Source organism: Passer domesticus, chromosome 1, assembly GCF_036417665.1.
Source record: "Passer domesticus isolate bPasDom1 chromosome 1, bPasDom1.hap1, whole genome shotgun sequence".
Lineage (NCBI taxonomy): Eukaryota > Metazoa > Chordata > Aves > Passeriformes > Passeridae > Passer > Passer domesticus.
In genome coordinates, this window is record NC_087474.1 from 24,896,605 (window position 1) to 24,912,018 (window position 15,414).

General features: G+C 41.8%; 1 protein-coding gene across 4 annotated transcripts in view; it reads left to right on the forward strand.

Moving 5' to 3' along the window:
- The first annotated feature begins 990 nt into the window (after nucleotides 1-990).
- GLCCI1 (glucocorticoid induced 1) overlaps nucleotides 991-15,414 on the forward strand; it is a 51,611-nt gene continuing 37,187 nt past the window's right edge. Inside the window, exon 1 of one of the 4 annotated variants that reach the window (XM_064411001.1) lies at nucleotides 991-1,903. In XM_064411001.1, the coding sequence (XP_064267071.1) occupies nucleotides 1,459-1,903 (445 nt within the window). In that variant the 5' untranslated portion in view covers nucleotides 991-1,458. The remainder of the gene's footprint in view (nucleotides 1,904-15,414) is intronic. The other 3 variants (XM_064411012.1, XM_064410982.1, XM_064410991.1) reach the window with 3 other exon arrangements.

The following is a 15,414-nucleotide window of genomic DNA, read 5'->3' on the forward strand; positions in this document are numbered from 1 at the left end:
GTATATTCCATGTCCTTTTTGTTCTCCTCGTGTTTGAATCTGAGAGGCCATCACTGAGCCGACTTCCTCCACATAGCAAGACTCCCTGCATTTTCCCTTGTCCTCCATTAGCATCCTATTTGCATCAGATCCAAAATAAGCACTGTTTTCTTGATGGACTCAGCTCAACTTATCTTTCTTATCTCACAGCCATTTATTTTCTTAGCTATCAAGCTACTCATCCTAGCCTTCATTTTGTTTCTCATTGTCTCAGGTTATGAATTCATCTAATGGCAGCTCTTTTTCCTAGAACAAAAGCACTTTCTAAAAATATCGCTGCAAAACTTTTTCTTTTCCTCTTGATGTTCTCCGAGAAGTGTTTTTGGATGCATGTTAGGAAAAACAGAGTAAGTAAACTTATAGGAAATGATGAAACCACACTTATTTAGACTTTGAAGAACAACTTGATTTTTTAACGACAGTAGAAATACTGTCAAGGTTTGATGGACGTGAACAGACTTTGTTGCGAGAAATTCTGGCTGTTTCTGAGCCTTCCCTTCATGGGAGTGGAGTAAGCGTGGAGGCCGACAGTCCCCTGGGAATAGGGACAGCGCAAGACTTGGTCCAGAGCACCGCCTCTCTGCAGTCAGTGTTAAGCCGGCACCCCGTAAAGCCCATTTTGACCTCAGCAGCACATCTCGGCACCTCACCGGGCTCACACCCGGGCGGCTCTGCCCCGTTCCCCGCCGGGCACGGCACCGCATCCCCGAGCGCCGAGCCCGCCCCTCAGCCGCCGCCACATCCCACTTCCCCCGGGCCGCCCCTCGGCCGCCCGCCACGCCCCCGCCGCGCCGCCCGCTCCCATTGGCTGAGCGCGACGAGCGACAGGGCCGCTGGCCAACGGGACGCGCGCTGGTGCCGCGGTGGCGCCCAATGGGCTGGCGCGCCCCGCACCCCTGCCCGTCGCGGCCGGGCGCTGGGGCTGCGCGGTGCCATTCGGAGGGCGGGCGGCGTGGGGAGCGGATGGTGCGGGTAGCGGCTCCCAGGCGCTGGCGGGGGCAGGAGCAAGAGCTGGCTGCGAGCGCCTCCCCCCTTCCCCATCCTTCCCGCTCCGGCTGCGTGTCCCCTCGTCGTGCTGTGCCGCCGACCGCCCTGAGCCGGCAGCGCTGTACGATGTGAGCGGTCGTTGGTCTCGGCAGCGCCCCCGGTGCTCTCGACGCTGGGGCGGGCAGCGATGGCCAGAGCTTGGCGTGGAAGCAGCAGCCGCCGTCGCCGATAGGAAGCGCCGGGGGCAGCTGGGCAGGCGGCGCGGAGACTCCCCAGGGCCGTGCAGCGCTTGTCCCGCCCCGCCCCCTCCCTGCTTCCCTCCCCTCCTCCTCCTCTCCCCGCGGCCGGTGCATGCGGGGCGCTGGGGGCCGAGCTCGGGTCCCCCGCAGCCACCGGAGCGAGTGACCCGCGGGGGTCTTGCGCATCCCCGCTATGTCCTCGTCCAGCTCCTCGCAAACCCCCCCGTCCCACCACCAGCCCCCGCCGCAGAGGATGAGGCGCGGCGCCGCCGGGTCCCCCACCGCCGGCACGGCCGGGGGCCCCGGTAACGGCGCCGGGGGAGGCTCGGCGGGGACCAGCCGGCTGCTCCAGCCTATCCGAGCGACCGTCCCGTACCAGCTCCTGCGGGGCAACCAGCACAGCCCGACCCGGTCCCCATCCGCCTCGGTGGGCAGCAACACGGGGCCGGGGGGCGGCGGGGGTCGCGGCGGAGGCAGCCCCCCACCGCCGCCCAGCGCGACGCCGCCGCTGGCGGCGGGCGGCGGCGGAGCGGAGCCGGGCAGGGTGAAGGGCAGGCAGCGGCGGTCGCCGGAGAGCGGCGGCAGCAGGAGGAGCAGCTCACCTGAGAGACGGAGCCCCAGTTCCCCGGTGTACAGAGGTAAAGCACCGGGAGAAAGCCGGTCTCGCTTCCCTGCCCCGCGGGGGTGCTGGCCGGGCTGGGGCCGCCCAGGCTCCGGGCACCCTGGGCTCTGCTTTCCGCTCCTGGGCTGCGCCCTGCCTTCCCCCCGGGCCAGCGGGGGTGGGACACCGGGGACTCCCGGCCGGACGGGAGGAGCCCCGCCGGAGCCTTAGGGAGCGGGTCGGGGGTCGAGGGCGAGCTTTAAATCCCCCGCCCCCGGGGCAGGTGTCGTGCCCGGGTTTGCTTTGCCAGGAAGGGGGGCAAAACCGCTTCGTCCCGCCGCCCTGCCCCGCGATGCGGGGAGGCGACGCCTGAAATGTCATCCTCCTTCTCGGGCAAGGTGAGAATCCTGCCTAGGAACCCCCCCCCGCGCCGGCCTTGGGAGGAGCGGCGCGGGGGCGAGCCCGGGGCCCGGCGGCGGCTCCCCTCACCGGGGGAGAAGCAGTCGGGGGCTCCGGCGGCGCTGCTCTACCCTTGGCCTCGGGCTCTGGCAGCGGAGATGTGTAATAGGGAAACGAGCCTAAAATTAACCCTCTTCCCTTTCTCTAGTTGTAACTGTCTAGTAGGGGTGATAATGAGTTAGATTTGTATCTGGGGTGTCACAACCCAGTTATGAAGTGTGTGTTAAAACCAAGCCTCCAATGCTCTTCCTTTCTGCAGAGCTCGGTTTCTTAAAAGACTTACATTTTTGTAAGATCATAGGTTAAAAGATGTGATGTTTTCAAGCACAGGCTCCAAAACAAGGAAATTCCCATACTGAGGTGCTTAAAAACAAGTCTGTCTCCTTGTGATATTTAGTACTGAATCCTTGGGACTGTAAAAAACTCAACCAAACAAAACCACTACAAACCAACCCCCGTGTAGCCAAAATAGGCCTATAAAATTTAAAATCTAAAATTGATTCCCAGCAAGTTCAGCTTAACCTGTGTCAGGTTGTCTGTTAAATTATTGAATGTGTTAAAGTGGCAGTGGCCATCTTACCTCCCCACTCCCTTCTGCCTTCCCCCATCACTTGAGCAGTTGAATGAATTGGACTAAATGCACTTTTTATGTTGTCCTGCTGTAGCTATCAGGTATCGCACATCATCTCTTTCTGGGAATGCTTTCTGTGGTTCAATACCACTTGTTTTTTCTGTCCCTTCCATAAGTCTTAACTGTGTGTGATTTTTGTGGCAAATTGTGGTCTGTGTTGGGTGCCAGTGTGTGTTGTAGCAGTGGAATCTTACCTTCTTTCCTCTTCGGTTTTTATGTGTAGTAAACCCTTGCTGTGTGTAGTATTTGCAACTTGGGCAGATCTGTCATCAGAATTGTACTAGGTCAGGGCAGCATTTTACAAATGAGCAAAATGTCGCTGCCAATTACAAATGGAGTTAATTTGCCCTATGCATCTGCTTATGCAGATGACCTAATTGATTGTGTTATAATATGGCTAGAGATACTTTGTAATGCATTTTTCAAAAAGAGTCTATTTCTGCAGAGGGTTTTGCGTGCTTGAAAATGGAACTGAGCTTCTGTGGTTTTGATTCATTCAAGCTCTATTTAAAATTTTAAAGATCGTATTTTTCTGACTGTATGGAGCACTAAATGTCGATTTCCCTTTTGCCTTTTAAACCTTTGGAAAATGCTAAAAGGAAACTAGGAAAAAAACCAAAATATCTGTGTGTATGAGTAGTGATAGTGCTGACGATGAGCAGTAAATTATTTAATTATGGGAACCCGGAGGAAAACATTGTAGTGGTGCAGTGTATAAAGCCTACGCTTAAGGTGTATTGAAGAGGGAGGAATATGGGCAGCTACCTGCAAGCTAGAAAAATACTGCAAAGCTGTGAAGTACTTCATTAACAGGTATGATTTTTTTTGTTGGAGGGGAAATTTTAATTTTAGAAAGTGGTTTCAGTCTTCTTCATCTGTGGGCTATTTTAGCCTTAATAAATCAGACTATAAATTAGTACTGAATGACTTTTCTGTCATTAAACTTGTTTGAGCTTGCCTCCTGGTGAACTGCGTCACAGAGCTTGATTTGGTTTAATGAGTGCAGTGTATAAAATCATAAATGGTCCGTCGAGAAATGCACCCTGTAATCTGTATGCACTGCAAAGACTTCGTTCCCCCTCCTCCAGGTCAAGCCAGCTGCTGCTGCAGAAGCTGACATCCTTTAGCAAATCCTGAATGAATGAATGAAAACAACGTGATCGCCCTAATAATGACCACAATTGCACACGTCAACAGCTTTATTTTACTGAAATACAGGCACCATTTTCTAGCAGGCGAGAGTAATAAGATACTCTATTTCTTCAGTCTTGCAAATGAAAAAAGGTTACCAAACCTCCCCTTCATCTGCCCCTCCACCCCCCCCCCCCCCCCCAAACTAGAGGTGTTTTTACACGATTTGGAATATAGTTCCATGCCATGGGGCAGTATTTTGTCTTTGTTTTTCTGCTTGTTCTCAACATTTTAGTAAATGACGTGTGGACACTAAAAACATGTTTGTAGCATGTATGGTGATAATAGTATATAGAAAATTGATTGCTGAGCTGGAGGACTACTGCAGTAATAATGGAGAAAAATCTTAAATGTTCCATTTTCAGACATGGACCATTTTGCTGTGGCTTGTTAAACAATGCTACTCCAGCTATTTATAGCTGTTATCAGTATGCAAGTCTTGGGGAAGTGGCTTGATTAAGTTTTTTTGTCAGTTTTTCAAAGCCATTTCCCACTGCTGTAAAATGTGAGCTTAGGCTCTAGGTTTAATCCTGTTGTTTTTCTCACCAGTGCAGGAGATGTTTGTCTTTGGCTCTGCAGTCTGACTTGGATTGTTTCACAAATATGCTCGTTCTAGAAACTGCTTATGATTCTGATGGATAGATGTTATTCTCTTAAGACACCTGTCCCTTCCCCACCTCCTTTCAGCCTTTTTCAGTATAGAGGCCTTGAACTGGCTATCCTACTAAACCATTTTGTGTGGATATTTTAGTGATTTGCTAGAGGTTCCTTTATGAAGGAGATTTCTGTGCAAACACTTCAGCTTTGAGCCTCTACAGGTCAGAGCAGCTACCACTGCAGGCACTGACATCACTGCTACATGAATGAAAGCAGCGTGGTCTGTTTTTTCTCCCATAATGATGTTTTCTACCCCTTCTTTGTAGTATACTGTAGAGGTTTTTGTTCTGTAGCAACACCCTGTGTTTTTATGACTGAAACTTTCAATAATGTTATATTTTCTTTCAAGTAAATTTGAGGACTTCTAGTTGTTAGGAAGCCATCAATGCCAGTAGCAGTATTTATTTGGTTAGTACTGTTGCTGAGTGGGTGAGAAATCATGAATGTTACATACATATTTTTAAGGTGCTAAAAAGAGGGAAAAAGAAGGGAAAAACCTGATATCATGGGATATATCTGTGATGTGCAAGTCTATGCCTTTGCTCTTTCTTGAAATGTGTTTATTCCTTACTCGTAGATATTTTTTATAGTGTGTGTTCATGTTTTGGAGAGCTGGCAGTGGAAAAAGTGTCTGGTTGAATGTAACAACACGTGGTTTTCTTAGAGGGAATATATCTGTTAGATCTCTGAGTGCATAAAAGTAATGTCAACAGAATCTGAAGCTGTGTGGTTTATGACAAAGGACATTCTGGTCATAACCCAAAAAAGCCAAACCCTTGGACATGTCAAATAAAACTTGCTATTTGCCTGTGGACACATCTTTTAAAGAAAAAAGCAACTTGTTTTCCTCCTTGCCTTACCTGGATAAAATCAGTAGTGTCTGCTGTTATGTAAAGTAGCTTGTATAAATATGAGAGTGGGTTTCCTGTTTAGTTTCTTTTTTTATGATACATTATATTTTGTATACAAGGAGGGTGTAAATTACTTCTATGATTCAAGCTCAACACTGCTCTCACCAAATGCTTTGATTTTAGTTTTAACTCTAGTAGTACTGTAATATTATGCCTCATATTTTTCTAACTTTCACTTACACATTTTATAGAACAAACTTTTTGCCATTCCATTTCAAATGTTAAAGACAAACATTAGTTTTAAGGACATATGAAAAATACTGTGATCAGTTTGGCTGCTAAAGGTTCCCAGTGTCTTTTACTTCCCAAAATAACTCCTGAAGATTTGCCAGCATGAGTGAGAGAAAGGAATTACAAAAGATGCAAAACAACTGTATAACCCAGTTCAATATAAGAAGTATATATATCTGGTTTTAGGCTAGTGGAATTAGGAGTGGAGTAAAACAAACAATATTTTTGATCTCTAGACTTGTAAGGGATGTCAATATTAAAAAAAAACCACCCAAAATTTGTACTTCAAAAGGTAGAATTAGTTTAATATACTAGATTCAAACCATCCAGTATTTTGGCATCATAACCATTTATACCACAGATCAAGAAGATGTTGCCTTTATTTCTAGCAAATGTAGGTAAGGAAGTAATTTTTGTGACGCTTCCTATTTCCTGATCCCTGAATAATGCAGTATTCCCATAATTGTATGGCCAAAACAGTTTTGCTCCAGCTTTCTCCCTGTCGCTTCCCAAAATAGCTTTCATTGGAATATAATATGGTGACATAAAAGACCCTGAACTCAAAGCCTTTTTAGTTATATGTTTTAACATGACTATAAATGAGAATTTATTAAATGTCTTTAATAAATAATGCTTTTAAAAACAAATTAATTGAGCTTCTTTCAGGTGTTAAACAGCAGGAAGAAAAAAGAGAAAGTTATTTTCTGTATTGAACTTGAATAGTGCTGTACCAAGGCATTAGCTTTGAAGACAGAACCTCCCTGTTTCATGGAAAAAAAACAAAACAAACCTAACTTAAGAAGTATATGATTATACCTGTTTTAAATCACTACTTGATCTTTAATTCTTATTCTTTGGTCATAAGCAAGTATTTTTGTGTTACATGTGGCCAAACTGAAGTTACTTGCCAACATCTGTGCATAGCAAAACAGTGGCAAATACTGAAATTTGGTTTCTGAAATTCATGGTTCCTATGTTTTGTTGTTTTCTTTCCCATGGTGGTGGGGTGAATGGAGGTTCTTAAAATGTATTTTAAAATGCAGGGAAGGGAGATCAGTGGAGTGTGTCTTAGAATCTTATAAAAAAGGCAGTGTTCACCAAGTATAGACTGCTATATTGCAAAAATTCACAGTGGAAAGCCAGTTTTTTTTTAATGGGTTTTATGCTATTACTCTATATCATTATGAAAAAAAAACCCAATAAAAATAACTGATGCAGTAGTTCTGAAGTTTCAGTTAAGTCCAGACTTGAAAGCAGTAGTTGTAATAATGCAAAATGTATTGGAAATAGAGTATGTGCTCCTCAGTGTTTCAGTGTAAGTGACTGTCTGCAATATATTTTAAATGGGGCTTTGCCAGTTGATTAATTCTCTTTATCTGAAGAAGATAATATTTTTTTAACTTGCAGTGAAAAATGAAAGTTCCTCTTTAAATCAGTTCACAGTTACTTCACTAGAGAAGTGTTGCCAGCACTTGACAAAATAGGTAGTTCTTCATGGATTTCACATGAAATGCATGAGTTCTTGGGAAGTTGAAAATAATAGAGTTTAAACATCAACCAGCATTTTTAATAAGTATCTCTTATTGATGAAAAAAATGACCCTGTATTAAACATACATAACTGGAAAATTGTGCTCAAGTATTTAACTGACAATGATCATAATTTTGCTTTAGTGTTAGTATTTAAATGGATGTTTATGTTAGTCTTTCAGTGCTGCCTCCTTCTGTAGTGCTTAAACAATGGCTTAAGGCATTTTCAGGCAAGTAAAATATTATTTACATCTCATCATTAGAATACATCACAGCAACTTGTCAGCCTGAAATTATGACCTTTTCCTTTGTGTCACCATTTTTAAGGTTTGGGTACTTGCACAATGAAGAGCATTGGAGATCAGGGTAAAGGAAAATGGGTGTTTGTACTTAATAATCAAATTCTGAATAGCAATGTATATGTATATTTGAATGTATATTCACTTCCCCAAAATTAGATAGTCTTTCAGTTATGCTTTATTTTTTTCCCATCTGATGTGACTCTGAAGCTCTTCTCCACTACAGTTTTGAATTGGAGATTGAATGCTGAGGTGTAGAAAGGGATCAGAGGCTTCTGCAGTATGGGTAGCACACAGAGTATCATGACCCAGTGTGTAATAGCAATCCTTTGGAATGGCGAGTTGGGCTCTCTGGTTCTTACCTTCCCGAAGCTGAGATGGTGTCCATGGAAGCCTTCATCCACAGGTGAAACTGAAAAACATGCACTCTGAGGAATTTTTCCCTGCTCTCCCAGCTGTGTGAGTCTGGGCTTAGGATCAGAGCTCTTCTGTTACATGGCCCCCTTGGATTGTCTGGTGATAACTTTGCTCTGCCAAGGTCTCCTGTTAGTAGGGCAGAGGAAAGCGTTTAGCTTCTGGAAGTCTGTCGTGGAAGGAAGCACAGGCAGGCCAGGTGTGGTTGAGTTGAGGAGTGCCCTCAGCCTGCTGGCTCAGGCCCTGTAATACTGTCTGCCCTGGGTGTGTTCATTTCACTTCTCCTCCTTTGGTATATGCACTTCCTAGCTGCAGCTGCTGATTCCTGCCAAACTATTCACCCTGTTAGATTAGTTTTCTCTGACAGGGAGAAAAAACATCCAGAAGGAGTGAGTGTCTGCACTCAAGCTATAATAGTTTTCTGCACAAAAAATTTGTAAATGGGGGATTAAACTAAACAGTTTGTTTTAGGTCATTGAAGATGGTTGTGATGGGAGGTTTTCATTTTTTTGTAGTATTAGATCTCTTAATTAGCTTTCTCTATTAGATATTGTTGCTTTGCAGATTGTATATACTTCCCAGTAGGTGATGAAATGTTACCAGCTTGAATTTTGAAACCTTAATGCAAAGTACTGTATGGTTAGGCTTCCTTATTTAGTGTTGCATATGCCCCAGTGATAAATGATGCCACTGATGTGGGTGTTTATAGGATTTGACTTTCACTGCTGCTGGTGTTAAATTGAGGAGTAGCTGTTTCCAATGGATATTGTTCTCACATGAGTGAATGATAGCCTTGGCTCTTATGTGCTGTTTATTTTGCACAACTTGAAACTAGTTTTGCCTAAACTACACATTGTTTCCTCTTTAGGAAGAAAGTGTCTTGTATTTTGCTCACAAGAGCAGTAGGTAGTAGTTTTGTCATAGTTTTTGAATAATCTAATATCCTCTTTAGAATATTTTCTTCTCAATCTGCTGAGAGATAGCCTAAACAAGAATAATAATTTAAGTGTCTCGTTCCTTGAACAACGCTAGTCACCTGTTGGAGAGGTTACCCTGAACCTCCTTTCCTATGCCCTTACCACCAGGCATCAAGCAGTGTTGTAAAAACACTTCTGAACATCAGGAACGAATACTGATTTCTGACTGTCAGGTCATTGCAAGATGACTAACATTCATACTTGAATTTGAAATGAATTTCTGTAGCTAAATTAATTTTATATAATAAATATAAATATGTCTTCTAGAAATGTTTTGTGTAACAGTAGTTACTCAGTTGTGAACTGATTAAATGTATGGCAATGTGGGTATTGTTATATTATGTGCCTTTTAATCTCAGGTGTTTTGATGTACAATGCCTATTCTGGAGTTCTGAAATAAATAATTAGTAAAGGTTGGCTAGCTGGATTATCTTGGTGTTTACATTTTTAAAAATTCTACATAGTTAGAAAAAGAACCCCAAACATTTTAATATAGGTGCTTGGGCTGCAGTACAAAACTAGAAAAATCAAAACTCTAATAATTGTTTGACATTTGTCAGCAGTTGGAGACCAAGCTATCATTTGGAAATAACATGTTCTTACCAGAGAACAAGTTTTTGTTATTCAGTGTTCAATTACTAGCTAATTCAATTAATCATAGGCTGCAGAAATTACCCTGTAAATACAAACCCCACTTCAAATTATGCCATGAAGTCAGAAGTTGGCTCTTTGGGAGCAGATTACCTAAGTGCAGATAAAAAATTCCAGGTTTGTGAACATGTAGCTTTCAGGGATAACAGTGCAGTTGCTTTTCTTAGATGAAGTGCTGTGTCCATGCTGGATCAGAAATAAACTGGATAAACCTTGAAAATCTTGTGCTGTGTTCCCATAACTCAGGCTACAGAGACAGCATAGAGGAGCCAGCTCTTCAAGAGCTATGAATTTCTGTAGGTGTTTAACGTGATCCCAGTACCACTCTTTCTGCATGCCATGGCAGAGCTCCCTAGCCCAGCAGGACTGGAAGATGGTGGTGGCTATAGTAGGTACCTCAGTGGTGCTGTCTGTGCTCTGGAAAGGTTGGGTGAGTCCAGTGCTCACATATGGAGTCCAGTTCAGTGCTGAGTGTCAGCTAGTCAGTCTTTCTGGAATCTGGAGCCATGGCAAGTACATTATGAAAACCAAGTGGCTTTGCAGCTTTGACTCTGTGAGCTAGATGTTACACCTCCGTATTCAGCATATATTATTCTAAATCTTTGTTATATGTGATGTCTTAACTTTCTGCTTTTCAAAGCAATGAAGAGTTGAGCTGCTTGCTGAAAGTTAAACTCAGATTTACGCTGTGTCCCGGAACAGACTTTGACCAGTGTGACTCTAAAAATACCAGCTAACTGCTGAAGAATGCAGAATGAGACTTAGGTTTACACAGTAGCTGGGAAACTGCCAGGTTAAAGGAGAAGCTGTCTTCACAGGAGTAAATTTCTGTTCAAGGTCTTAAAATCTTCATTCTTAACTGATAGCTGTGTTTGCTTAATTATGGCAATTGATAGTGGAATACCACACTTCCTTTCTCTCATACTCTGATTCCTCTTCTATTTCACCTTCAGTGGCTCCTTTGTTATACCTGATAACCTGCCTGTAATAATTATCTCTGCAATGTTTTCTTCACCCACAAAGAAACGATAAAATACATTTGAAATACTTTCTGTTCTTTTCAAAGGGAGCAAGGAAAAGGCCTAATCTGGAAGAGAAAAATATCTCATGGGCAAAAATGTGATTAACTCATGCATGTTTAAAAGTAGTGTGTATTTGAGAAATGTCCATACAAGGAACTGACTGCAAACACGTACTCAGTGTAGGATATTGTCCATGTGGAAGATCCAAATAAACTTTGGTGTTGCTGTAGGAAGAAAGGCTCAATCTTTCAAAACAAGTTGTTCAGCAAAGTGTGCAGTCCATATATTATTTAAAATATTTTGTAAATCTGTTGTGTAGATCTACCTTAATCTCTTCCAAAGAAGGAACTAGGCTATTCAGATAATTGGAGGCTCATGATTTTTCTTTAGTGGTGTGTATAGCCTTTAATATGAAGTTGAAGGATACAGGGAGATCTTTTCACAGCAAGATTTATAGTAGAAACTTAGACTGGCTACATTGAAGATCAGAATTACCAACTGTAACAACTCAGAATTTTGGAGAAGCGGAAGAAATGGATGTGCTGACACTGTACATGAAAGAAATGTTAGATCTAGCCTTTGTTTAGTCATGCAAATTTGCATGCATATACAGCAAAAGAAGAAAATCCTATGTAGAGGTTTGTTTAAAACTCATGCATCTGGAGTAAAGTTTTGGATTTCAGAAGGAAGTAGTTTGAAAATTTGTCTAAATGGGGTTGCTCTGCCTTGAATAATAGAGAATCTGTTTTAATGAAAATTGTTAATACTATTGGAGTCTTTCAGACATCAGAAAAGTTCGAGGATGTGATCTGATTGCATGGACACTGACCTCAGAAAGGCTGCTAGGAATAAGCAGAGCGCCTGCAAGAAACTGCAGGAAGAACTGAGGAAAGAATGTCATGTTACCAATCAAAAGGTGAACCTTAGCTGAGAATTGTTAAAACATGAACAGGCTTGGACTTTGTGTGGTTTAAGAGAGCTAATAGAAACATGCAGACTGAAAAATGAGGAAAAAGTTGTAACCATTTGGTATGAAGAAAAAAAGATCTGAGAATGATCTGAGAGTGATCTGCTAGAATGTATGGTTTGAAAGTCAGCTCCAGGGAGTAGTGGCTACAGTCTCAGAGGAAATAGCACAGATATTTATTCAATGCTTTGCACTCACTAGAAAAAAGTCTAAGAAATCACTTTCCATAAGGACAGTGATTTTTAACCCAGAAAGGTAAAAAAACCGCCAAATTCTAAGGGACAAGGATAATTTGGAATTAGGAATTACCAAGACTGTAGTAAATACAGATTGCATATTTCAGTAAAGTCAATTCAGAGATGTCCATTGCAGGATTCTAGGAAAGCCTACTCAGAAATTCACATTTGCCTTCAAATTTCTGAGGAAGTTGTGTTGGTAGAGAGAATACATACGTCCTGAGTATAGCAGGTATATCAGCAATGCTGATGTTTTAAAAATGTGAAAAACGTTGTGTCTAGTTCTAAAGTATGGAGAACTATTGGTGGAAATTGAGAAAAAATTGGAAGGGATGGTAGAAACCAGGGAGAAATGTTAAAGTGCAAAATGAGCTTTCCAAGTGTTGTAATGCTAACCTGGTCGATTTGATAAGAAAACTGATCCCCTAGACGGGAAGTAGATGTTATCTGTTTAGGCAAATTTTGAAATTAGGGTGATGAAACCATTGATGAATATTGAGAGGTTTAATTAGTACACAGGAAGATTATGCAAGAAGAGTTTAAGAGCCATGGGAATTGAAGTAATAAGTTAAAAAATTACATTTAAAAGTAAAAAGTGGAAGTTAATGTATGTGGGGTTGTACTCAATCAGAGTATCTTTTCCTCACAGGAGGAGCATCTAATTTGAAAATTCTGGGGGGTGGAGTTGGGTGATGGTAAGATCTCTGAACTGCCAACATGAAGTAAGTGAAAAACTGGGCACAAGTCTGGTCTCATATGAAGAGCACTTGGCCACACAGGGGCTGCTGAGGCATTAAATGGTGTACTCCACACTCTTTTCATGCTCCGTAGTTCAAGAAAGGTAAAATCAAACTGGAGCTGACTCAGAGAAGGACTCACTGTGTGAGTCCTTAGAAGTTTAACTGTGTGATTGTAAAAAAATCTGGATAAAAATACAGTTGCTTTGTCAGAATCCAGGTGAGCCAGGAAGGGAATGAGCGGGTGGATTGGATTGACAATGTAAATATTTATATATTAAACTGTAAGAGGGCCTGAAACCATCAGGAAAAGAAAAGATCCTGTGTTATTTTTCTAGTAGGAGTTGTGATGCCAAATATCTGCTGTAAGACTGACTGTACTCTGTTTTGAAGTGATTGTGTTTTGTCAGTGATAGCTGCAAAGTGGGCTCCAGATTTAGGAAGTTGTTTCTAGTCCTTTGTTTCTATGTCTTTACTGATAATGAAAAGATAATTTATTTAATCATCAAAGTTGAGCACTCTCATTTAGGCAATCAATTTTAATCTGGTTTTACATTTCTATTTTCAAAAATTTTTTGCAAGAAAATATATTATTGTTGTTTAGTATTATTTGCTCTAGCTAGGAGAATGCTTTCTATCTCTAATAATTGGTGATCATTATGATGGCATTGTATAGCTTCTGTGCATTGATTACAGTTCTTTGTGTATTTTGATTATGGAAATGGTGAGTTGTGCCTTCTGATTTGTTTTATTCATTATTATGTCCAGCTGCATTTTGATGGAAAGAAGAATTAGATTAAAGGTTTACAAAAGCCTGACTTTCTACATCTTGTTAAATTTTAACTATTGACTTTGAAGGGGTTTTTTGTTGTTGTTATAAAGACATCAAGTTTATTTGAAAAAAGTGTTCTTCAGTTTCTGAACAAACTGCATGTGTTTATATTGACCCCAAGCACCTCAAGCTTTAGTGCTGTTCTTGGTTCCCAGGTTGATTCTCAATATTGGATACATAGAATAGATGATTCAGCTGATCTAAATTAATGAACTAAGAGGAAGGAAATTCTTTGTATCTGCTGAAGTGTCCAGCAGTTGATGGTTGTTTCAGTGTGCTTTTTCCCAAGTGCCTAGCTGCTGAGCTCCAATCAAATTTGTCTTAACTTTAGAGTACAAACACTTTATACCTAAAATTAGGTATTTATACCTAAGTTTAGGTATTTGTGTAGTATTTAAATTTGAAGTAATGATCTTACAAAGAAAACTATATTCTAAAAACATAAAATGCATAAAAATATGAAGGTTTGGAATTAGTGCTTTTTACCTACATGTCATCTTGTTAGAAGAGTGTGAGTGTGTAGGTTACATCTGTTGAACAAAGCAGGCTTTTGTGATATGAAATCCTACAGGTCCTATACATGCCAGCAGTAATCCTTGTTAGAAGAATAGTTTAGCTTTAGCTGGCTGAAACTTTCTGCCATATGGTTTGTTTACTTTTCTTATGGAGATTAGAGCATTCTTTCTGTGTTTGATCCCTAAGGAAAACGTTGATTTTTTAATAGGGGAGTTTTGCTTCTGACAAAATCTGACTTCTGAAACATATTCATAGTCACATTTTACCTGTACCTCTGGTTGGGGGAATAAGGGACATGAAGCAGAGACCTTGCTTCAACATACATGCATGGGCAACCAGGACTTTTGTCAGCTGCAGGTCCAGTGAAATATGCCTACAAATTCATCCATGTGTTCTTCTTCCACTGGTGTCCATACTAGCCCTGCCACTGTGCCATCCTGTGTGGCTAGGTGTCCTTGAGAGCCTTGCGTGAAACCTCCATTATGGAAAGAAATGCCTTAACCTATGTGGTTGTTCAGTGACTAACCAGAAGATCTCTTCCCTTTTTAGATGACTTAGTCATACCTATAAAAGATAACTCAATATAGTTGATTGCTAAATCCCATTCTGTGGGTTGGTGTGTGTACAGTTTTCCTTAGAAGGAACCAGCTGGTTTTGTCTTAAGTTGTTTTACCAGTATAGGTGATGTCCTGCCTTGATAGACTTCTGTTTCTTGCAGTTCAGTCTGAATTCTCATAAGCCTTGTCAGGTACAAAACCAAATCAATCCTAACTACCAGACTGTAAAATGATCTGTGTGGAAGACTGGCTCCCCTCTTTATTTATTTTTTTTTTCTCCCTGAAGAATTCTGGATGTAGAAGGCATATGATTCATGGACCTGGATCTTTGAAAAGCTCTTCCCTCTCAAGAAGTAGCCTGCTTTCTGCATGGTTTTAGTTGTTGGAGCCTTGGTTAGATTATGGTGCTGCTCTGTGCTGCCTTTATTTTTCCCTTCAGTTAGGATGAGGAGAGGAAATTAGAGTGGATTTTGTCTCTCTTTAGAGTAGTAACTTCAGAATGTCAACCCTCTTCATTTTTAGTCATTCTCTCTTGTGATTTCTCAAGATAGAAACTGGGGAATAATTTCTGAAGTTGATAAAACTAAACCAAAACCAGTGTGGTGCACATAATGAAAACAAGTTTTAAGGAGCTGAATGTAAAATACTTTAGAGATGTATCGGAGGTAACTTAAAAAGACTGTCTCTTCTTATATTCTTTTAGAATTATCATTTTGGTAGCAAAGCATGGT